Source organism: Chroicocephalus ridibundus, chromosome 2, assembly GCF_963924245.1.
Source record: "Chroicocephalus ridibundus chromosome 2, bChrRid1.1, whole genome shotgun sequence".
Taxonomy (NCBI): domain Eukaryota; kingdom Metazoa; phylum Chordata; class Aves; order Charadriiformes; family Laridae; genus Chroicocephalus; species Chroicocephalus ridibundus.
This window is the reverse complement of record NC_086285.1, coordinates 1,565,922-1,589,148: the sequence shown is the minus strand read 5'-3', so window position 1 is coordinate 1,589,148 and position 23,227 is coordinate 1,565,922. Positions and strand designations below refer to the sequence as shown.

At 61.8% G+C, this 23,227-nt stretch overlaps 2 protein-coding genes across 4 annotated transcripts in view; both read left to right on the top strand.

Annotated features, from left to right (window-relative positions):
• The window catches only part of NBEAL2 (neurobeachin like 2), a 31,716-nt gene extending 19,824 nt beyond the window's left edge, over positions 1-11,892 (top strand). Inside the window, exons 30-55 of the mRNA XM_063324218.1 lie at positions 1,751-1,888; positions 1,979-2,284; positions 2,502-2,651; positions 3,742-3,899; positions 3,982-4,106; positions 4,312-4,432; positions 4,517-4,674; positions 4,898-5,031; positions 5,126-5,233; positions 6,073-6,168; positions 6,258-6,382; positions 6,467-6,607; positions 6,689-6,819; positions 6,917-7,026; positions 7,140-7,257; positions 7,333-7,430; positions 7,514-7,630; positions 7,719-7,808; positions 7,917-8,026; positions 8,118-8,290; positions 8,565-8,659; positions 8,755-8,871; positions 8,961-9,122; positions 9,201-9,349; positions 9,447-9,582; positions 11,413-11,892. Coding sequence (XP_063180288.1) covers positions 1,751-1,888; positions 1,979-2,284; positions 2,502-2,651; positions 3,742-3,899; positions 3,982-4,106; positions 4,312-4,432; positions 4,517-4,674; positions 4,898-5,031; positions 5,126-5,233; positions 6,073-6,168; positions 6,258-6,382; positions 6,467-6,607; positions 6,689-6,819; positions 6,917-7,026; positions 7,140-7,257; positions 7,333-7,430; positions 7,514-7,630; positions 7,719-7,808; positions 7,917-8,026; positions 8,118-8,290; positions 8,565-8,659; positions 8,755-8,871; positions 8,961-9,122; positions 9,201-9,349; positions 9,447-9,582; positions 11,413-11,517 — 3,471 coding nt within the window. The 3' untranslated portion in view covers positions 11,518-11,892. The remainder of the gene's footprint in view (positions 1-1,750; positions 1,889-1,978; positions 2,285-2,501; positions 2,652-3,741; positions 3,900-3,981; positions 4,107-4,311; positions 4,433-4,516; positions 4,675-4,897; positions 5,032-5,125; positions 5,234-6,072; positions 6,169-6,257; positions 6,383-6,466; positions 6,608-6,688; positions 6,820-6,916; positions 7,027-7,139; positions 7,258-7,332; positions 7,431-7,513; positions 7,631-7,718; positions 7,809-7,916; positions 8,027-8,117; positions 8,291-8,564; positions 8,660-8,754; positions 8,872-8,960; positions 9,123-9,200; positions 9,350-9,446; positions 9,583-11,412) is intronic.
• A 1,693-nt stretch (positions 11,893-13,585) lies between these two features.
• On the top strand, positions 13,586-23,199 carry LOC134510973 (D-serine dehydratase-like). Of its 3 annotated transcripts, XM_063324215.1 has the most exons (9): positions 13,586-14,216; positions 14,317-14,476; positions 15,340-15,495; positions 17,386-17,666; positions 19,319-19,505; positions 21,526-21,647; positions 21,760-21,949; positions 22,025-22,130; positions 22,221-23,199. In XM_063324215.1, the coding sequence occupies exons 2-9, from the start codon at positions 14,445-14,447 to the stop codon at positions 22,326-22,328; spliced, it is 1,182 nt and encodes a 393-aa protein (XP_063180285.1). In that variant the 5' UTR covers positions 13,586-14,216; positions 14,317-14,444; the 3' UTR covers positions 22,329-23,199. The 3 variants fall into 3 exon arrangements, with proteins under 3 accessions (XP_063180285.1, XP_063180286.1, XP_063180284.1); XM_063324216.1 differs by having other exon boundaries at positions 13,586-14,476; positions 22,239-23,199; XM_063324214.1 differs by having other exon boundaries at positions 13,586-14,476.
• The last annotated feature ends 28 nt before the right edge of the window (positions 23,200-23,227 follow it).

The window sequence follows — 23,227 nt, the reverse complement described above, 5'->3', positions numbered from 1 at the left end:
TAAACCCTAACCCCTAATCCTGAATTTAACCTTAACCCTGCATCCTACAACCCCCTGTCCCTATACCCAAAGCCCTAACCCTAAACCATAACTCTAACTCATCACCTATAATCTAGCCGTACGTTCATAATCCAAATACTAAACCTTAACCCCCTACGTCCTTGTCATAAGCCCCAACCCTTCACCCTAATCTTGACCCTTAACTCTAACCCTACACTCTTGCTGTAAAACAAAACCCCAAACTCTAACCTTAACTCGTAACCTGTAATCTAACCGTACCTCCTAAATCCAAATCCTAAACCTTAACCCTACATCCTTGTCGTAAACCTCAACCCTGACCCTAACCCTAAAACCTTACTCTAAATCTAACCCTGTGCTCTCGCCCTATCTGTTAAGATCTGACCCTAACCCCTATCCCAAACTCATGACCTGTAAATCCAACCCTAACCCTTGCTCTTAGCCCTGACCCTACACTCTTGCTGTAGACCCTAAGCCTGATCCTAAACCCTAACCTCTGATTCCTACCCTAATAACCCTAATTCCCTAACCCTAATAATGATGAGGGGACTGGAGCACCTCTCTTACGAAGAAAGACTGAGGGATTTGGGGCTCTTCAGTCTGGCAAAAAGATGGCTGAGGGGGGACCTTATCAACACTTATAAATACTTCAAGGGTGGGTGTCAGGAGGATGGGGCCAGGCTCTTTTCAGTGGTGCCCGGGGACAGGACAAGGGGTAACGGGCACAAACTTGACCATGGGAAGTTCCACCTCAACACGAGGAGGAACTTCTTTCCCCTGAGGGTGGCAGAGCCCTGGCACAGGCTGCCCAGAGAGGTGGGGGAGTCTCCGTCTCTGGAGACATCCCAAACCCGCCTGGACACGTTCCTGTGCCACCTGCTGTGGGTGGCCCTGCTCTGGTAGGGGGTTGGACAGATGATCTCCAGAGGTCCCTTCCAACCCTATGATTCTATGATTCTAAATTTAACCCAACCCTACACCCATACCATAACTCCAACCCCCTGGCCCTAAACCTAAGCTTTAACCCTAAACCATAACCTTAACTCATAACCTGTAAATCTGTCCATGCCTCCTAAATCCTGATCCTGAACCTTAACCCTACATCCTTGTCATAAACCCCAACCCTTCACCCTAATCTTGACCCTTAGCCCTAACCCTACACCCTTGCTGTAAACCAAAACCCCAAAACCTAACCTTAACTCATAACCGTACCTCCTAAATCCGAATCCTAAACCGTTACCCTAAATCCTTGCCATAAACCTCAGCCCTGACCCCAATTCTACACCCTAGCCCTAATCCCAATCCCAACATCCCAACCCTCAACCCTACACCCTGACTGTAAACCTAAATCCTAATCCCATACCCTAAACCCTAACCTCAACTCATATTTATAAACCTAACCGTACCTCCTAAATCCTAATCCTAAACCTTAACTCTACATCCTTGCTGTAAACCCCAACCCTGACCCCAATCCCATAACCCCATACCCTCAGCCCCAACCCCTAACCCTCATGCCAAGCCCTGACTGGTTCGTCATTAGGGTCACGAGTTGGGGCTCTACCTTGTCCCTCAACCCTCATCCTGACCCCTACCCATAGCCCAAGACCACGTCAAGCAAAGCCAAGGCTGGGTGGGTGATGGGGACAGACCTGGTGGCTTTGCGCCCGCCTGGCCGGAGAGGTGAGGGGGTGTGTGGCCGGATGGGAGACTCACTGTGCTCCCCCCTGCCCAGATCTACGAGGGGGTGAGCAGTCTGCTGGACAAGCTGGGAGTCTGGTACCACCTGGCCAACGGCACCTCTGACCTCAAGGAGATGGCCCAGACGGGTCTACGCATCCTCGTGGGCTACATCATGCTGCAGGACCCCCAGGTGGGTCATCCTTTCTTGGGGCTCAGGGTGAGATTCCAGCCCTTGGGGCAGGGCAGGTGGCCCCATCTGATGTCCCATGTCCCCCCCCAGCTGCACTCGCTGGCGTACGTGAAGCTCCACAGCCTGCTTCAGACCGCCTCAGCCCCCAAAAAGGATGAGGCTTGCTACTTGCTGGGCAAGCTGGAGACCCCACTGCGACGCTCGCTGGAAGCCAAGTCGGAGACCTTCTCCTGGTTGGTGCCCATCGTCCGGACGCTCATGGACCAGTGCTATGAGACCCTACAGCTGCAGCTGTTCCTGCCTTCGCTGCCCCCCACCAATGGCAGCCCCACTTTCTACGAGGACTTCCAGCTCTTCTGCACCACCCCGGAGTGGAGGGGCTTCATCGAGAAGCACGTGGGTGCCACGGGGCATGGGGTGGCACCACTGTTGGGGGAACACCTTCCCAGGCTTAGAGATGGGTCTGTCCTGTGGTGGGGTCCCCATGTCACCACCAGGTTGGGACAGCCTGCAGGGGTGACCTCCAGGGCAGGGGATGCTCATAGCCTGGATGGTGGTTGGTGGGTGCCAAGCCCTGCAAATGCTTCTTCTCTCATCCTGGTTCTCTCGGTAGGTGCAGCCCACCATGGCCCAGTTTGAGATGGACACCTTCGCCAAGAGCCACGACCACATGTCCAATTTCTGGAACGCCTGCTACGATGCCATGATGAGCAGCTCTCAGCGGCGGGAGCAGGAGAAGGCGGCCAGCCGCAAGATGTTCCAGGTACTGCCTGCTCCTAGCCCTGGGGACGTCACCCTGGGGATATGCTCCGCATCCTGGGGACAAGCTTCTCACCCCAAGGATGTGCTCCTCGCTCCAGGGATGTCATCCTAGGGACGTGCTCCTCTCCCTGAGGACATTAACCCTGGGGATGTGCTGTTCACCCTGGAGAGACCCTCAGCCTGGGGACACATGCTCCTCATCCTGGGGACATCATTCTGGGGATGTGCTTTTCATCCCAGGGATGTCCTCCTCACCCTGGTTACATGCTCCTCACCCCAGGGACATCACCCAGGGACATCATCCTGGGGATGTGCTCCTCATCCCAAGGATGTCATCCTAGGGACGTGCTCCTCGCCCCAGGGACATACTCCTCACTTTGGGAACATTAATCCTAGGGATTTGTTCTTCATCCTGGGGATGTCATCCTGGGGACATCCTCCCCACCCTGGGGCCATTGCCCTCTGGATGTTCTCCTCATTCTGGGGATATCATCCCAAGGATGTACTCTTCATCCCAGGGTTGTCATTCTGGGGAAGGGCTCCTCATCCTGGGGATTTGCTCATCATCTTGGGGATGTCATCCTAGGGATGTGCTTGTCACCCCAGGGACATGTTCCTCACCCTGGGGACATTGATCCTGGAGATGTGCTCCTCATGACGGGGATGTCATCCTGGGGAGATCCTCCTCACTCTGGGGACATCATCCTTGGGATGGGCTCCTCATCCCAGGGACATCATTCCAGGGATGTGATCCTCACCCCTAGGATGTCACCCCAGGGATATGTTCCTCACCCTGGAGACATTAATCCTGGGGATGTGCCCTTCACCCTGGGGATGTCATCCTGGGGACATGCTCCTTACCCTGGGGACATTGCCCTTGTGAAGTGCTCCTCATCCTGGGGACGTTGTTCTGGGGACATGCTCCTCATCCCAGGAACATCATCCCGGGGATGTGCTCCTCACCCCAAGTACATCATCCTGGCGACGTTCTCCTTGCCCCAGGGATGTCACCCCATGGACATGCTCCTCACCTTGGGAATGTCCCCGAACCCCAGCCCTGCTGTCACTTCATTCTCCTGTTCCCTTGGCAGGAGCTGGTGCTGGAGCCAGTGGCAAAACGCTCCAAGGCAGAAAACGCCCGGCACGCCAACGTGCTCAAGCAAGCCAACAACCACCACGGCACCGTGCTGAAGCAGTGGCGGTCCCTGTGCCGCCTCCTCACCTCGCCCCGCTCCGCCTGGGCTGACCGGTGAGCCCCCCAGCCTCGCTCCCCAGGGAGGGGTGGCACAACTGGGGGTCCCTGGTGTGCCTCACCCCCACCTACCCCACAGGAACCCACCAGAGGTTCGCTGGAAGCTGTCGAGCGCCGAGACCTATTCTCGGATGAGGTTGAAGCTGGTGCCTAACCTGAATTTCGACCAACACTTGGAGGCCAGCGCCCTACGGGACAACTTGGGTGAGACTGATGGGAATGGGGCACCCAGGAGTCCCCCCACGTGCTGTGGGCAAGGGGATACCACCGGTTGGATGCACGTGGTGGGGTTGAGCTGGGAACTGTCATGGACCCTGTTGGAGTTGGGGATGGGATGGAGGCCCTTTGCAGGACTTGTCCCCTAACTGTAGGGGGCCAGGAGAGGCTGCTGACCCCCTCTTCATTTCAGGAGCCGACCACCTCCACAACCCCACCGAGTCCCTCCCGCTCGCCATGGCCAAGGAGGCCAAGGTGAGCGAGCTGGAGGATGACCAACTGGCCGAGGAGGACCTCCCCGTCCTGGACAACCAGTGAGTGTCCCCATCCCCTCCCATGGCACTGGCTCACCTGGGCTGGGGTGTCACCTGGTTCTCCTCACCCCTGGTGTCACCCAGGGCTGAGCCCAAGGAGCAGAACCAGCGGGAGAAGCTGGTGGTCTCAGAGGACTGCGAACTCATCACGACAGTGGCCGTTGTCCCCGGCCGCCTGGAGGTGACGACACAGCATGTCTACTTCTACGATGGCAGCAGCGAGAAGGAGGAGACGGAGGGAGGTAACAGCATGTGCTCCTTGGGGGGGTCCCTGCAGCCAGGTGGGGTGAGGAACCCCCCACCCAACCCATCTCCTCCAGAAGCCTATTACGCCGGGTGCTGGTTGTTTTGGGCGTGGGCTTCTCCCAGCCCCAGCGTGATGCTGGCCCCCATCCCTGCTTCAGGAATTGGGGGTCCAGGTGGACAGTGACGTCCACAGGGCTTTTTGCCCCCCTCTCTCGTCAGGGATCGGCTACGACTTCAAGCGCCCCTTGTCCCACCTGCGTGAAGTCCACCTGCGTCGCTACAACCTGCGCCGCTCCGCGCTCGAGCTCTTCTTCATCGACCAAGCCAACTACTTCCTCAACTTCAAAAAAAAGGTGGTGACACCCTTTCCCCCCACCCAGGACCCTCCAGGGGATGCAGCATTGCCCAGGTTCTGGCCGCTCCACATCCTTCCTTCCATCCCCCTAGGTGAGGAACAAGGTGTACTCCTGCATCCTTGGCCTGCGTCCCCCCAGCCAGATCTACTTCGGCAGCCGCTCGCCCCAGGAGCTGCTGAAAGCCTCAGGGCTCACGCAGGTACCAGCCCCGCCTTGCCCACTCCCACCCCATATCTCCCCTTCCCAGATGGCAAAGGGGAGGGTGCCAGCGTGGGATGGGGATGGCCATGGGTTGGAGATGATCATGAGACCAGGGGTGGCCGTGGGACAGGGGATGGCCATAGGATGAAGACGACTGTGAGACCAGGGATGGCCATGGGTTGGAGATGACGGTGGAACCAGGGATGGCCATGGGATGAAGATGACTGTGGAACCAGGGATGGTCATGGGACTGGTGATGGCCATGGGATGAAGATGACCGTGGGACCAGGGATGGCCATGAGTTGGAGATGACAGTGGGACCATTGGGACTGATGGCCGTGGGACAGGGGATGGCCATGGGACCAGGGATGGCTACAGGATGGGGATGGTTGTGGGACCTAAGATGCCTATGGCACCAGGGATGGCTGCAGGGTAGGAACATCCATGGGACCAAGGATGATCTGAGACCAAGGGTGGCCACGGGTCCAGGGGTGGCCATGGGACCAGGGATAGCCACAGAATGGGGATGGCTGTGGGACCTAAGATGGCCATGGGACCAGGGACAGCCATGGGGTGGCGACATCCATGGGACAAGGGGTGATCCGAGACCACGGATGGCTGTGGGACCAGAGATGGTCGTGAGATAGGGATGGCCATGGGACCAGAGATGGTCGTGGGATGGGTATGACTATGAGACCAGGGACGGCTGTGGTGCCAGGGATGGTCTGGGACAAAGGATGGCCATGGGACAGGAATAACCATGGGGTGGGGGTGTCTGCCCCCTCTCCTGCCCCTCCCCACCCCGAGCCCGTCTCAGCCACCCTCCCTTCCCTCCAGAAATGGGTCCTGCGGGAGATCTCCAACTTCGAGTACCTCATGCAGCTGAACACGATCGCGGGGCGCACCTACAACGACCTCTCCCAGTACCCCGTGGTGAGCCCCATGTCCCCCCACAACATCCCCCCAGCGAGCCTGGGACCCCCTCCCCCCCCCAACCTCACCCACCTCCCACCCCCACCCAGTTCCCCTGGATCCTGCGGGATTACATCTCAGAGACCCTCGACCTCACCAACCCAGCCGTGTTTCGGGACCTGTCCAAGCCCATCGGGGTGGCCAACGAGCGGCACGCCCGGGACGTGAAGGAGAAGTGAGTGTCCCCAAAAATGAGGGACGGGGGATGCAGCGAGAGCCTGGCTGGCTCCCGGTGGACACCCCCTGACCTCACCCCCAGGTACGAGAGCTTCGAGGACCCCACGGGCACCGTAGACAAGTTCCACTACGGCACGCACTACTCCAACGCGGCGGGTGTCATGCACTACCTGATCCGCACCGAGCCCTTCACCACCCTCCACATCCAGCTGCAGAGCGGCAGGTGGGCGCCCAGGGGGTAGACCCCGGGGAGGGGACATCGAGGGGGACGAGTGGGCTCCAACCGGGTGTCCTGTGCCACCAGGTTTGACTGCTCGGACCGGCAGTTCCACTCGGTGCCAGCGGCGTGGCAAGCCCGCATGGAGAACCCCGTGGATGTCAAGGAGCTCATCCCAGAGTTCTTCTACTTCCCTGAGTTCCTGGAGAACCAGAACGGTAAGGGGGTACCCATCATGCCCACCATGGGGACAGCACCCATGGGAGCATGGTGGGGGTTGGGTGTCCCTCACCCCCTGCCTGCTCCTGCCTGCAGGCTTCGACCTGGGCTGCCTGCAGCTCTCCAACGAGAAGGTGGGCGACGTGGTGCTGCCCCGGTGGGCGCGCTCCCGTGAGGACTTCATCTACCAGCACCGCAAAGCCCTGGTGAGATGGTGCAGCTCATCCCAACCTCTCCTCTGCTCCCACCCCTTTGCGGGGGTCGTTACAGGGCGGTGGTGGGCATTCCTGGCCCACCCTGATACCCTATCCTTGGACAGGAGTCAGAGTATGTCTCAGCCCACCTCCACGAGTGGATCGACCTTATTTTTGGGTACAAGCAACGAGGCCCGGCCGCTGTGGAGGCCCTCAACGTCTTCTACTACTGCACCTACGAGGGTGAGCTGTGGGGCAGGGAGATGGGGGGCAGGGAGCACCTGCTAGGTGGCCCCCCATGACCATCTCCATCCTCAGGGGCCGTGGACCTGGACGCCATCGCTGATGAGACACAGAGGAAGGCTTTGGAGGGCATCATCAGCAACTTTGGGCAGACGCCCTGCCAGCTGCTCAAGGTAGCTCATACCCCCATCCCCAAATAATAGCCCCTTTCGGGGGGCCACCTCCCTGCTCATGGGTTCCCTCGTCCCCCCCCCAGGAACCCCATCCCGCCCGGCTGTCCGCAGAGAGCGCTGCCCAGAGGCTGGCCCGCCTCGACACCCGCTCACCCAACATCTTTGAGAACCTGGACCAGCTCAAGTCCTTCTTTGTGGAGGTCAGGACAATCCCGGGGGCGTCCCTGGCTAGGACTTGGGGGGTGGTGGTGGCCAGGAGGGTGCCCACCGGATGTTGTCTCCCCACAGGGCATCAGCGATGGGGTGGCCCTGGTGCAAGCTGTGGTCCCCAAGAACCAGGCGCACTCCTTCATCACTCAGGGATCACCCGATGTCCTGGTGAGTGCAGGGAAACTGAGGCATGGGTGCATGCCACATGCCAGGACCCAACCCCAGGAGGCCTCCAGTGGTGGGAGCTGTGTCACCTCCATCTCCATCTCTGCCCAGGTCACTGTGAGTGCCAACGGCTTGTTGGGGACCCATAACTGGTTACCCTACGACAAGAACATCTCCAACTACTTCAGCTTCACCAAAGACCCCACCGTCTCCAATGCAAAGTGAGCTGATGCGTGGTCCTCAGGGATGCTCCCCAAAGGTGCCACCGGCCCACGTGTGGCTCTGCCACCTTTCCATGTCCCTCCCCACCAGGACCCAGCGTTTCCTGCAGGGCCCCTTCGCCCCCGGCGCGGATCTCTGCTCCCGCACGCTGGCCGTGTCCCCCGACGGGAAGCTGCTCTTCAGTGGGGGACATTGGGACAACAGCCTCCGCGTCACCTCACTGGCCAAAGGGAAGGTTGTTGGGCACATCACCAGGCACATAGGTATGTCTTCCTCTGGTGATGAAGGTCCAATGATGCCTCGATGGGTTTCTAGGGCCATGGCGGGAGGCAGGAGATATAAGAGAGGGCAGGGGACATCTCCCAGTGTCCCCCATCTTCTGGGCATGGTCCAGGCTCCATCGCAGAGCTGGGCTGGGGTGAGGGTTAGCAACATCTCCAGACCCCAAACCCCATCTTGGTGCCATCCCGTGGAGTCAGGGTGCCGAGCACGGTGGGACGGGACCAGCAGCTCATGGTGTCCCTCTGGGTGTCACAGATGTTGTCACCTGCCTGGCGCTTGACCTCTGCGGCATCTACCTCATTTCTGGGTCCCGGGACACCACCTGCATGGTGTGGCAGGTCCTACAGCAGGTAGGTGGTTGACCCTTACCCCGTGCTCCAGCCAAGGAGAGCTCATGGTGGGTGCTGCTACCAGGTCACTGAGGTCCCCATGTCCCCAACGCCAGGGTGGGTTTTCCTGCGGCTTGGCTCCCAAACCTGTCCAGGTCCTGTACGGCCACGACGCCGAGGTGACGTGTGTGGCCATCAGCACCGAGCTGGACATGGCAGTGTCGGGCTCCAAGGTGAGCTTGGGTTGGTGGGGTGGATGATGGGATGGGTGGCACGGTGGGCAGTGCCACCCTCACCACTCCACGTCCCCTCCTTCCCATAGGACGGCACCATCATCATCCACACCATCCGCCGAGGTCTCTTCATCCGATCCCTGCGGCCGCCTGGCGAGAGCTCTCCCCCCACCGTCCTCTCCCACCTGGCCGTGGGGCCGGAGGGGCAGGTGGTCGCCCAGACCGCCGTAGGTCAACGAGCCTGCTTGAAGGTATGGCCAGGTGTCCCGGTGTCCCCTCCCTCGTCACCGTCAGCGTGTGTGTCCTCCCGTCTTTGCTCTGTCTTTCAGGACAGGTTTGCGCTGCACCTCTACTCGGTGAACGGGAAGCACCTCTCCTCTGTCCCGCTGGACGAGGAGGTGACGGCCATGTGCCTGACGGAGGAGTTCGTGGTGCTGGGGACCATGCAGTGCGGGCTGGAGATCCGTGACCTCCAGAGGTGAGGGACACCACCCACCTTGTCCCACCAAAACCACCCCTTTGGGGTGCCTGGAAGAGGTTCAAGGGATCCCATCCCACCACTCGTCTTCTCACAGCCTCAGGGCGGCCGTGCCCCCCATGCCCATGCGGGTGCCCGTCCACAGCGTGTCCGTCACCAAGGAGAAGAGTCACATCTTGGTGGGGTTGGAGGATGGCAAGCTCATCGTGGTGGGGGCTGGGCAGCCCGCTGAGGTGAGCGTGGACCCCCACCCCAGGTGGTGGTGGGACTGGGGAGGTGTCATGCCTCAGTGGCCACTGGGTGCTGCTGGGCTGGGGACCTTTGCATGTCCTCCTTGGTCTCCAGAGCAGAGGGGGACAGAGGTGGGGTGGGGGAGATATGGGAAAGGGATATGGGAAAGAGAGGAGATGGGGATGAAGAATGGAGGTGGAGATGGAGGTGGGGAAGGGGATGGAGGTGGTGGAGGTGGAGATGGTGATGGGGAAGGGAATGGAGGTGGTGATGGGGAAGGGGATGGAGATGGGGAAGGGGATGGAGGTGGGGATGGGGGTGCAGGTGGTGGTGTAAATGGGGGTGGAGATGGTGGAGATGAAGGTGGGGAAGGGGAAGGGGATGGAGGGTGGGGATGGGGATGCAGGTGGAGGTGGAGAGGGGGATGGAGCTGGTGGAGGTGAAGATGGTGATGGAAATGGGGAAGGGGATGGAGGTGGAGACGGTGGGGATGGGGATGCAGGTGGAGATGGTGGTGGGAATGGGATGGAGGCGGAGATGGTGGGGATGGAGGTGGAGGTGGAGAGGGGGATGGAGATGGAAATGGTGATGGATGTAGGGAAGGGGATGGAGGTGGAAATGGGGAAGGGGAAGGGGGTGGAGATGGAGATGAGGAAGGGTGTGGAGGGTGGGGATGGGGAAGGGAAAGGGGATGGAGGTGGAGAAGGGGATGGCAATGGGAGAAGGGATGGGGATGAGAAAGGGGTTGAGTGTGGATGGAGAAAAGAAAGGGGGTTGGAAGGTGACGTGGGTGATGATGGGGAAGAGGCTGAGGGTGGTGGGTGTTTGGAAGAGAACAGGGATGGAGAAGGGAATGAGGACAGGGATTTGGAAGGGGACAGGGAAGCAAGTGGACATTTGGAAGGAGATGGGGATCTGGGAAGAGGATGAGGATAGTGACGGAGAAGAGGATGGGGATGAAGAAGGGAATAAGGATGGAGATGGAGAAGTGGATGAGGGTTTGGAAGGGGATGAAGATGAAGAGTGGGGTGAGGATGGGGACGGAGACGGGGATGGAGAAGGGGCTGAGAAAGAAGAGTGGGATGAGGATGGGGAGGCAGATGGCAAGTTGGAAGGGAATTGGGATGGAGAAGAGGATGAAGATGGAGAAGGGGATGGGGATGCAGAAGGGGATGAAGGGAATAAGGCCGGGGATGGAGAAGGGGATGAGGATTTGGAAGGGGATGAAGATGAAGAGTGGGATGGAGATGGAGAGGCAGATGGCAAGTTGGAAGAGAATTGGGATGGTAAAGAGGAGGAAGATGGAGAAGGGGATGGGGATGAAGAAGGGAATAAGGCCGGGGATGGAGAAGTGGATGGAGATTTGGAAGCAGATGAGGAATGAGGATGGAGAAGGGGATGAGGATGAAGAGTGGGATGAGGATGGGGATGGAGAAGGGGATGGCAATTTGGCAGAGGATGGGGATGGAGAAAGGGGACGGGAATCTGGAAGGAGGTGGAGATGGAGAAGGGGATGAGGAATGGGGATGAAGGAGAGAATAAGGATGGGGATGGAGAAGAGGATGAAGATGGAGAAAGGGGACGGGAATCTGGAAGGGGGTGGAGATGGAGAAGGGGATGAAGAATGGGGATGAAGAATGGGGATGAAGGAGGGAATAAGGATGGGGCTGGAGAAGCGGATGGGGATGGAGAAGGGGATGAGAATGGCATGGAGAAGAGGCTGGTCTTGGGGAAGGGGATGAGGATTCAGAAAGGGACGTGGGCCGGGCTGGGGACGTGGGGTCCGTGCTCATGACCCCCCACTCCCCCACCCCACCCCACCCCTCGCCCAGGTGCGGCCGGGCCAGTTCCACCGGCGGCTGTGGCGTTCCACGCGCCGCATCTCCCAGGTGTCGGCGGGAGAGACGGAATACAACCCCCCCGAGGGCAAGTCCTAGGCTGGCACCCACCACCCACCCCCCCACCCAGGGTGTCCCGCACCCCCTGGGCGCGGAAAGACCGGGGCCGGGGGGGAAGACACCCCCCCACCGCCCCCCAAATTTGGCGGAGGGGGGGGTGTGGGGGGGGAGGGGAGGGGGATGCCGGAGAGCCCCACGCTCTGCCTGCGCAGCCCCTCGCCCGTGGCCTTATCCAGCCCCCCACCCCAATTTTAGGGGGGTGTCCCCCCCCCGATTCCCGCGGAGGGACGGGGGCGAGGAGGAGGCGGGGACCCCTCGCTGGGAAGGGGGGTGCCATGTCGTCGTGTGTGTCGTCGTGTCCCCCCCCGCCCCCCAGCCATGCCCGCTGGCCAGGAGCCGGACGGTGTGTCTGTGTCCCCCCCCCCCCCCCCCCATCCGTTTTTTTCTATCCGTTTTTAGGTCTTTTACAGAAAAAAAAAAAAAAAAGAGAAAAAAAAAAAAAAGGAAAATTAATAATAATATATCTATGGGAAATAAACGTGTGCGAGGCCCTTGTCTGCCCGCCGCCCCCCCCCCCCCGCCCCCCTCTGCTGTGTCCCCCTCCCCATGTCACCCCCTCCCCTCTGCTGCGTCTGCCAGCCTGGGACGTGGGGACAAATGTGTCACGAGTGTGTGAGGTCTCAGCAGCCAGACACACCTCCATGTCATGAGTGTGGGGGGGGTCTCAGCAGCCAGACACTGACATGTCACGAGCGTGTGAGGTCTCAGCAGCCAGGAACCTCCATGTCATGAGTGTGGAGAGGGTCTCGGCAGCCAGGCACTGACATGTCACGAGAGTGGGGGGGTCTCAGCAGCCAGGCACCTACACGTCACAAGTGTGTGGGGTCTCAGCAGCCAGGCACCTCCATGTCATGAGCACGGGGGGTCTCAGCAGCCATGCACCCCTGTGTCACAAGTGGCGGGGGTGTCTCAGGAGTTGTGTTCCCACATGTCATGAGCGTGGCGGTTCTCAGCAGCCCTATCCCCCTGTGTCACAAGCGTGGGGGAGGTCTCAGCAGCCACATGTCACAAGTGTTGGGGGGGGTGGGGGGTGGGTGTCTCATCAACTGTACACCCATGTGTCACAAATTGGGAGGGGGGGGACAGGTCTCAGCAGCTGTGTACTCGTGTCATGAGTGGGGGGGGTCTCAGCAGGTGTGCACTCACCAGTCGCAAGCACAAGGGGCTCAGCAGCCATGCGGCAACATGTCATGAGTGTGGGGGGTCTCAGCAGCCCTGTACTCATGTCATGAGTGTGGGGGTCTCAGCAGCCCGGTACCCATGTGTCACAATTTGGGGGGGGGGGGGGGACGGGGAACGTGTCTCAGGAGCTGTGCACCCACGTCACGAGCGTCGGGTGGTCTCAGCAGCTGTGTACCGACATGTCATGGGGGTGGCGCAGTCTCAGCAGCCATGCAGCCCTGTGTCATGAGTGTGGGGGGGTCTCGGCAGCCCTGTGCCCCCCGTGTCACGAGTGTGGGGGGTCTCAGCAGCCCTGTGCCCCCCGTGTCATGAGCGGGGGGGGTGGGGGGGGGTGTCTCGGCAGCCCTGTGCCCCCATGTCATGAGCTCAGGGCAGCTGGGCTCTCAGCAACCCTGTGTGCACGTGTCACGAGCACGTGCGGCCTCAGCCCTCAGCAACCCTGTGCCCACGTGTCACGAACGTGCCAGGTCTCAGCAGCCAGGCACCCACGTGTCACGAGCATGGGGGATCTCAGCAGCCCCGTGCACATGTAGCACGAGCACGCCAGGTCTCAGCCAGCCTTCCTTGTTCCCCCACGGGGCTCTGGAGCCAGCCACTGTCCCCAGGGAGCTGGCAGGCTGTCCCCGTGCTGTCCCGGGGAGGCTGAGTGTCCCCAGCCACAGCGCCCGTGTCCTCCCTTGGCCCTGCCACCCCCGGGGGGGCCCCACGGCCGGCAGCGACCTCTGTCCCCGGCCAAGGCTGGCTGCGGGTGCCCACGGCGTCACGTGGAGCGGGCACCAGAGGGGCCACCAGAGCCACCGGAGGCCGAGCCAGGAGCAGCCGCGGCACCGGACGGAGGGATGGATGGACGGACGGACAGGTGGGCAGGGGGAGGGATGGGTGCTCTGGGTGCCACCAGGATCTTCGCCCCGGACAGCCTTGCGGTGGGTGCCCTGGGTCTGGGTGGGGACACCGAGGTCACCCCGCCAGAGGATCCGGGTGTCACCATCCCACCTGGAACTGGGAAGGTGTCACTGTCCCCGTGTCCTGGGCCCAGGTGGCCTTGGTGGCCCAGTCCTATGTGTCCCAGTCCCAGGTGGCCCAGTTTCCTGGTCCCAGGCATCCCTGTTCCCAGTGCCCTTATCCCAGACAACCTGGGTGTCCCAGTCCCAGGTTCCCCATTCCCATAGGTCCCAATCCCAGTGTTCCTGTTCCTAGTATCCCTGTCTCAGGTGATCCAGGTGTCCCAGTCCCAGGTGTCCTGGTCCCATACGTCTCTCTTTCCAGTATCTTCATCCCAAGTGACCCAGGTTTCCCAGTCCCAGATGTCTCTGTTCCCAGTGTCCTTATCCCATGTTATCCAGGTGTCCCTGTGCCAGCATCCCTGTCCCAGGTGCCCCAGCTTTCCCGGTCCCATGTGTCTGAGTCCCCGGTGTCCCAGTCCCAGGTTTCCCAGTCCCAGGCATCCCTGTTCCCAGTGTTCCCGTCCCAGGGTGACCCAGGTGTCCCGGTCCCAGGTTTCCCATTCCCGTAGGTCCCAGTCCCAGGTTTCCCAGTCACAGGCATCCCTGTTCCCAGTGTTCCCGTCTCAGGGTAACCCAGGTGTCCCGGTCCCAGGTTTCCCATTCCAGTAGGTCCCACTCCCAAGTGTCCCTGTTCCTGGTGTCCCTGTCCCATATGTTCCAGTTCCAGGTGTCCCTGTTCCCAGTATCCCAGGTGTTCCCAGTCCCAGGTGTCCCGGTCGCATGTGTCTCTGTTTCCAGTATCTCCATCCCAAGTAACTCAAGTGTCCCTGTCCCATACATCCCTATCCCATGTGTCCCAGTCCCAGGTGTCTCAGTCCCATGGAGGTTTAGGTGTCCCTGTCCCATATATCCCAATCCCATATGTCCCTCTCCCAGGTGATCCAACAGGTTTCCCAGACCCATACATCCCAAATCCAGGTGTCCTAGTCCTAGGTTTCCCAGTCCCAGGTGTCCCTGTCCCAGGTTTCCCAGTCCCAGGTCTCTCTGTTCCCAGTGTCCCTGTCCCAGGTGATCCTGGTGTCCCAGTCCCAGGTGTCCCAGTCCCAGGTGTCCCAGTCCCATGTGTCCCAGATGTCCCAGTCCCATGTGTTCCGGTCCCAGGTTTCCCAGTCCCAGATATCCCTGTCCCAGGTGCCCCAGATGTCCCAATCCTACACGTCCCAGTCCCAGATGTCCCAGTCCCATGTGCCCCAGTCCCCGGTTTCCCAGTCCCAATTGTCCCAGTCCTGGTGTCCCTGTCCCAAGTGACCCAGATGTCCCACTCCCACGTGTCCCAGTCCCAGATGTCCCAGTGTCCTGCCGAGACCGAGGGAACCCCCAGATTTTTGCCGAGTGGGGGGGGCACACACACACACACCCCCCCCGGGCTGCCCAGCACCACCCCCACCCAAACCACCCCTTGCTGCTGGGTCCCACGGTGGGGGGGGCCCAGCCCATCACCCCCCACCCCACAGCCCCCCCCCCCCCCCCCCGAGGGCACAGGGACCCCCAGCAGCCACCTCCATGCCCACAGGTGTGGGTGCAGGATGGGTGCAGGGTTTTTTTTTTGGGGAGGGGGAGAGGGTGCAGGGCAGGCTCCCCCCCCTTCCTGCTCCCTGTGCGCCCCCCTCCGCAGCACCAGCAGGTGGCTAGGAGCCCCCCTGGAGCAGTTGCCCACCCCGGCGCTGACCCTGGACCAGGCGACTGTGCGGCGCAACGCCGAGCGCATGCGGGAGCGCTGCCAGGCCCTGGGCCTCCGCCTGCGCCCCCACGTCAAAACCCACAAGACACTGTGAGTGTCCCCCCCCCACCACCACCACCCCCCGCACCAGAATCTCCCATCACGCCCTCCCCCAGCATCCCCCGTCTCCCCCCACCCCCAGAATCCCAGCATCTCCCCCAGCATCCCTCCAGCAACATCCCAGTACCCCCCCTGGCATCCCCTCAGCATCCCCCATCTTCCCCCCCAGCATCCCCCACACACACCCTCCCCCTGGGCACCCCCCCATCTCCCCCCCCCCCAGAATCCCAGCATCTCCCCCAGCATCCCTCCAGCAACATCCCAGTATCCCTTCCACCATCCCCCCATTCTCCCCCTGAGCGTCCCCCCCATATTGCCCCCAGCGTCCCCCCCAGTAGCCCTCCCAGCATCCCTCCGCCTTCCCCCCAGCATCCCTCCGGCATCCCCTCACTTCCCCCCCCCCCAGCATCCCCCCACCTTCTACACCAACATTGCCCCCCAAGCATCCCTCCAGCATCCTCCCAGTATCCCTCCCAGCGTCCCTCCACCTTCCTGCCCAGCATCCACCCAGTATCCCTTCACCTTCCACACCAGCATCCCCCCCATCATCGCTCCAGCATCCTTCCAGCACCCCCCCGAGCCCCGCCCTCAGCACCCCTCACCTTCCTTCCCCCCAGCATCTCCCCCCAGTATCCCGCCCAGTATCACCCCCAGTATGGCTCCCAGTATCCCTCCACCTTCCCGCCCAGCATCACCTCACCTTCCCCCCAGCATCCTCCTACCTTCTATACCAGTGTGCCCAGCATCCCCCCAGTATCCCCCCACCTTCCTCCCCAGAAACCCCCCCCGGCGTCTTCCCCAACATCCCCCTCCCAGTATCCCCCCCAGTATCCCCTCGCTTTCCTCCTCGGCATCCCCCCACCTTCTACACCAGCATCCCCAGTATCCCTCCAGCATCCTCCCCAGCATCCTCCTCACCTTCTACACCAGCATCCCCAGCATCCCTCCAGTATCCCCCCACCTCCCTCCCCAGAACACCCCCCATGTCTTCCCCAACATCCCCCCCCAGTATCCCCCCAGCATCCCCTCAACCTTCCTCCACAGCGTCCTCCCACCTTCTACACCAGCATCCCCACCATCCCTCCAGTATCTCCCCACCTTCCTCCCCAGCACTCCCCAGCGTCCCCCCAGCATCGCCCCCCCCATCCTTCCCAGCATCTCCTCACCTTCCCCCCCAGAATCCCCCCACTTTCTACACTAGCATCCCCAGTATCCCTCCAGTATCCCCCCAGAATCCCCCCATCTTCTACACCAGCATCCCCAGTATCCCTCCAGCATCCTCCCCAGCATCCCCCCACCTTCTACACACCAGCACCCCCCAGCATCCCTCCAGTATCCCCCCACCTTCCTCCCCAGCACTCCCCAGCGTCCCCCCAGCATCGCCCCCCCCATCCTTCCCAGCATCTCCTCACCTTCCCCCCCCAGAATCCCCCACTTTCTACTACCAGCATCCCCAGTATCCCTCCAGCATCCCCCCAGAATCCCCCCATCTTTCTACACCAGCATCCCCAGTATCCCTCCAGCATCCTCCCCAGCATTCCCCCCACCTTCTACACCAGCATCCCCACCATCCCTCCAGTATCCCCCCACCTTCCTCCCAGCACTCCCCAGCGTCCCCCAGCATCGCCCCCCCATCCTTCCCAGCATCTCCTCACCTTCCCCCCCAGAATCCCCCCACTTTCTACACCAGCATCCCCAGTATCCCTCCAGCATCCCCCCAGAATCCCCCCATCTTCTACACCAGCATCCCCAGTATCCCTCCAGCATCCCCCCAGCATCCTCCCCCAGCACTCCCCATCCTCCCCCCAGCACCCCCTCACCTTCCCCTCCCAGCACCCCCGCCATCGCCCCCTCACACCCCACACCCGCCCCCCCCCACAGAGAAGGTGCCGAGCTGGCGACGGGTGGCACCCGCCGGGGCATCGTGGTCTCCACCTTGGCCGAAGCTCGTTTTTTCGCGGCGGGGGGGTTCGATGACATCCTCTACGCTTACCCGCTGCCGGGGGGGCGGCTGGAGGAATGCGCCGCCCTGGCCCAACGCCTTCAAGCCTTCCAGCTCCTCCTCGACAGCCCCCAGGCCTTGGCCCTCCTGCGCCGGCGCCCGCTGCCCCCCGGCAAGCGCTGGCTCGTCTGGCTCAAGCTCGACTGCGGCAACGGCAGGGGTAGGTGACTCCCCCCCCCACATCCTCCCCCCCAAAAAATAGCCCCCCAAATCCCACCAGTGCCTGGGGTGCTGCAGAGTTGGGGGGGGGGGGGGGGAATGCAGAGGTGGTGTCTTCCCCAAGGGTGTTTTCATCCATCCTTAGGATGCTCGGGGGGGGTGGGATGCTCCGTGTTCCCCCCAGCCCCACCATCTCAGCCAGGATGGGGCATTTCAGCGCCCCCCCCCCCCCCTCCCCCCAAAGTCATTCTTCAAGGATGCTCCATGGGAAGGGATGTTCCATGTCCTCCCCAGTGCCCTAGACCTACTATCTCCAACCAGAATACTGTCTCCCTCCTCCATGGGGAGAGACGTCCCCCCGAAACCCCCAGCTCCACCATCTCCAACCAGGATGGGGCATTTTAGACACACCCCCCCCCCCCAAAAGTCGTTATTCAAGGATGCGCCACTAGGGATGGATGCTCCATGTCCCATCAACCTCAAGCCCCCAGAACCACCATCTCAACCAGGATGGGGCATTCAAGACCCCTCCCCCTCAAAAGTCATTCTTCAAGGGTGCTCCATGGGAAGGGACGTTCCATGTCCTCCCCGAGCCCCCAGACCCATCAGCTCCAACCAGGATGGGACGTTTAAGCCCCCTCCAAAAGTCAATATTACGGATGCTCCTTTGGGATGGATGCTCCATGCCCCACCAGCCTCAGGCCCCCAGAACCACCATCTCCAACCAGGTTGGAGCATTTAACCACCCACCTCCCAAAAGTCATTATTCAAGGATGCTCCTTTAGGGATGGATGCTCCATGCCTCATCAACCTCAAGCCCCCAGAACCACCGTCTCAACCAGGACGAGGCATTTCCACCCCCCTCGAAGTCATTCTTCAAGGATGCTCCCTGGGAAGGGATGTTCCATGTCCTCCCCCAGCCCCACCATCTCCAACAAGGTTGAGGCATTTAAGACCCCTCCCAAAGTCATTATCCAAGGATGCTCCCTTGGGGATGGTTGCTCCATGCCCCATCACCCTCAAGCCCCTAGGCCCACCATCTCAGCCAGGATGGGGCATTCAAGATGTCTCTTCAAAGGTCATTCTTCAAGGATGCTCCATGGGAAGGGATGCTCTATGGGAAGGGATGTCCTCCCCAAGCCTCCAGACCCACCATCTCCAACAAGGATGGGACATTTAAGACCCCTCCCAAAGTCATTATCCAAGGATGCTCCACCGGGGATGGATGCTCCATGCTCCATCAACCTCAAGCCCCCAGAACCACCATCTCAACCAGGATGGCCCATTTAAGTCCCCTCAACTCCCATCTTCACCCACCCATCACAGGGATGCTCCATGGGGAGGGATGCCCCATGTGCCCCCAGACCCACCAGCTCAACCAGGATGGGACATTTAAGACCCCTCCCAAAAAAAGTCATTCTTGAAGTCTGTGCCATGGGGCAGAGATGGCCCAAAGCCCCCAGGATGGGACATTTAAGCCCCCCCCGACCCCATTTTCACCCACTACAGGGCTGCTCCATCGGGGGGGTAGTGCCCCGTGTCCCCCCAGTCCCCTATCCCCACCATCTCGCCCAACTTGGGGCACCAAACGCCCCCACCCAATAGCCACACACACCCCACCCATGATGTCTGGACCCTCCTCCCCACCGGCAGCCGGCGTGCGGCCCACGGACCCCGGTGCCATGTCCCTGGCCCGGGCCATCGCCGAGGAGGCACCGGAGGAGGTGACACTGGTGGGGGTCTACGCTCACTGCGGGGACACCTACGGCTGCCGCGATGTCCCCGCCATCCAAGCCATCGCCCGGGCCACCACCGCCGCCGTGCTCGACTTCGTCACCGCGTGAGTGGCCCAAACCCGGCATGGGCAGGGTTAAGGGGGTCGTTTTGGGGGAGGGAGGGTGTCACGTTGGCCACCATGGGGGGTGGGGTGGGGTGGGGTGTGTGTGTGTCCCCTCCCTGCCCCACCTCTTCCCCACCTCATAAACCCCCACCCTCCCCACCCCCCCAGCCCCGGCGGCTGGTTGTAAATGCAAATCACCCCCATAAAAGGGGGCCTTACAAAGCCCCCCCGGGGAGCCGGAGGGGGATGTTGGCATCTCCGGTCACCTTTGATGTGGCTTTGGTGGCGGGTTGTGACCTGTGTCATTGTTGTGTCCCCCCCCCCCGCCCTTGCCACCCCTTTTGTCCCAGGGGGGTTTTGCATCCTGGAGGGAATTGCTGCCGGATGGTTCTTACTTGGGGGGGGGGGGGGGGGGGGGGAGTCCCCTGGGACCTCCATCCCCCCCCCCTCCCCGTGCATGGGGACGTGCTGTGACACATCTGGGGTGCTCAGGCACATCGAGGGGGAAGGGGGGTCCCTGGCACATCTGGGGGGGTCTCTGGCACTTCTCGGGGGGGTCTCTGCAACATGTCAGCGGGTCCGTGGCACACCTGTGGGGTGTCCCTGACACATCTGGGGGGTCCCTGATGCATCTCAGGGGGTCTCTGCAACACCTGGGGGGTCCCTGGCACATCTGGGGGGGGTCCCTGACACATCTGGGGGGTCCCTGATGCATCTCAGGGGGTCTCTGCAACACCTGGGGGGTCCCTGGCACATCGGGGGGGGGGGTCCCTGACACATCTGGGGTGTCTCGGGTCCCTGACACATCTCAGGGGGTCTCTGCAACAGCTGTGGGGGTCTCTGGCACATCTGGGGGGGCCTCTGGCACATCTGGGCTGGGTCCCTGGCACATCTGGGGGGTTTCTGGCACATCTGGGGGTGCTCCCAGATACATCTGGGGGTGCTCTGTCACATCTGGGAGCTCCGGGGCACATCTGGGGGTGCTCTGACACAGCAGGGGGGAGTATATCCGGGGGGTGGGGGTCCCCAGGAACATCTGGGGGTGTTTTCACACATCTTGGGGAGTCTCCAGCATATCGGGGCAGGGGGGTGGGGCTCCAGCACATCTGGAGTGAGTCTGACACATCTGGAGGCTCCCAGAAACATCTGGGGGTATCACTGGCACATCTGGCATTTCCCAGGCACATCTGGGGTACCCCGACACATCTTGGGAGGTCCCCAGCACAGCTGGGGAGTCTCCAGTACATCTGAGAGCTCCCAGAAACATCTGGGGTTGCCCTGGCACATCTTGGGGGGGGAGCTCCAGCACATCTAGGGGTGTTGTGGCACATCTGGGATCTTCTGGGCACATCTGGGAGTGAGTCAAACACATCTGGGGGATCTCCAGCTCTTCTGGGTGGGTCTCTGGCACATCTGGGGGCTCCTGGGCACATCTGGGGATGACTAGGAACATCTGGATGCTGTCCTAGGTCCATCAGGAGATGTGCTCTGACATATCTGCGGGGGGGGGGCAGCACCCTGCCTTGAGCATTTGGGGGTTCTCTATTGCATCTGGGGGCTCTCTGGCACATCTGGTGCTCCCTGAGGCATCTCCACCTCCATTCCCTCTCCCGTGGCACCCAGGGGTGATGGATTCATCTCCCGTCCTGCTCCTGTGGCACCCACTGGTGATGGATCTATTTCCAGTCCTGCTACTGTGGCACCCTGGGGTGGTGGACCCACCTCTGGTCCCACTCCCTGTGGCGCCTGGGGGTGATGGACTCACCCCTGGTCCTGCTCCTGTGGCATCCAGCAGTGATGGACCCACCTCTGGTCTTGCTCTTATGGCACCAAGGGTGATGGACCCACCTCTGGTCCCACTCCCACGGCACTTGGGGATAACGGACTCATCTCCTGTCCTGCTCCTATGGCACCCAAGGGCGACGGACCCACCTCTGGTCCCACTCCCCACGGTGCCTGGGGGTGATGCCCCCCACCCTGGCCATTCCCCGGCCACTCAGAGGGTCCCATGTGCCAGCAGGCTGCGGCAGGCGGGCGTGCCATGTCCCCAGGCCAGCATCGGCTCCACGCCATCCTGCAGCCACCCAGTGCCGGAGATGGCCCAGCTCACCGAGCTCCACCCGGGCAACTACCTCTTCTACGGTGAGCTGGTTGGAACCACCATCACCACCGCCCTGGTGTGATAACCTCCCCCCCGCCCCCCAGCCAGGGCGGGGATGCATCCCAACCTGGGCTGGGCACCTTCTTCTCCCAGACCTTCAGCAGACCCTGCTGGGTTCCTGTAAGCCGGAGGAGGTGGCCATCCGTGTCCTCACCAGGGTCATCGGTCACTACCCCCACCGCAACCAGCTGCTGGTGGACTGCGGGTGGGCTGCCCTCAGCCTCCACGGCCGTGACCAAGCGCCCACGGGCTGTGCCACCATCGAGGGGCACCCCCAGCTCAGGTGAGCACCGTGCGGGGCGGACATGGGTGGTGGGAGGGGACGCACGGGTGGGGACGTGACGGTGTGTCCCCCCAGGCTGGTGGGGCTGACGCAGGAGCACGGGCAAGTGGAAGCCATCGACGGCCGGTTGGACTTTGAGCGCTTCCCGTTGGGCAGCATCCTGGCTCTCATCCCCTTCCATGTGAGTACCAGCCCCATGACCCCCCATCACGCCCCGTCATGTCCCATGACCCCCCATCATGTCCCATGACCCCCCGTCACGCCAGCTCAGCGTCCCTCCCCACCGCAGGCCTGCGCCACTGCTGCCATGCACCCTGTCTACTATGTCCACGCCGAGGGGAAGGTGGTGGAGCTCTGGCACCCCGTCCGCGGCTGGTAGGGAGGAGAACAGGGAGCTGCTGCCAGGGTCCTGCACCCACACCAGGGTGTTGCGCCCACGCCGACACCCCGCGCCCGCACCGAGGTCCTGCACCCACACCAAGACCCTGCACCCATCCTGGGGTCCCAAAACCATCCTGGAGTCCCACACCCATGCCAGCATCCTGCACCCATGCCAGCATCCTGCACCCACAAGGAGACCAGGCAACCAAATCAGGGTCCTCCTGCACCCACGCTGAGGTCCTGCACCCACGCCAAGACCCTGCACCCATGCCAGAGTGCTGCTGCACCCACGCTGGGGTGCTGCTTCCACTTGGAGACTCTGCACCCACGCCAAGACTGCACCCGTGCTGTGGTCCCGCATCCATATATTGAGGCCATGCACCCACGCTGGGATCCTGTGCTTGCACCGAGGTCCTGCACCCATGCCAAGACCCTGCACCCATCCTGGGGGTCCCACACCCATGCCAGCATCCTGCACCCACGCCAGGGCCAAGCACCCAAACCAGGGTCCTGCTGCACCCACACCAAGACTCTGCACCCATGCTGGGGTCCCGCACCCATGAAGAGCCCCTGGACCCCCACCAAGGTCCTGTATCCATGTTGGGGTGCTGCACCCACGCTGAGACCTTGCACCCATGCCAAGGTCCCGCACGCAAACCGAGATCCTGCACCCACACCGGGGTCCTGAACCCACTTGGAGACCCTGCACCCACACCAACACTGCACCCATGCTGGGATCCCCCACCCACGCCAGGGTCCTGCATCCCCCCCAGGGCCATGCACCCACGCCAGGGTCCTGCACCCGCGCTGAGACCCTGCACCCACCCCCACACCGGGCTCAATAAAGCTGCTTTTCCCATTCACAGACACTTTTCCCCCCGGGGCATGGAGGGGACA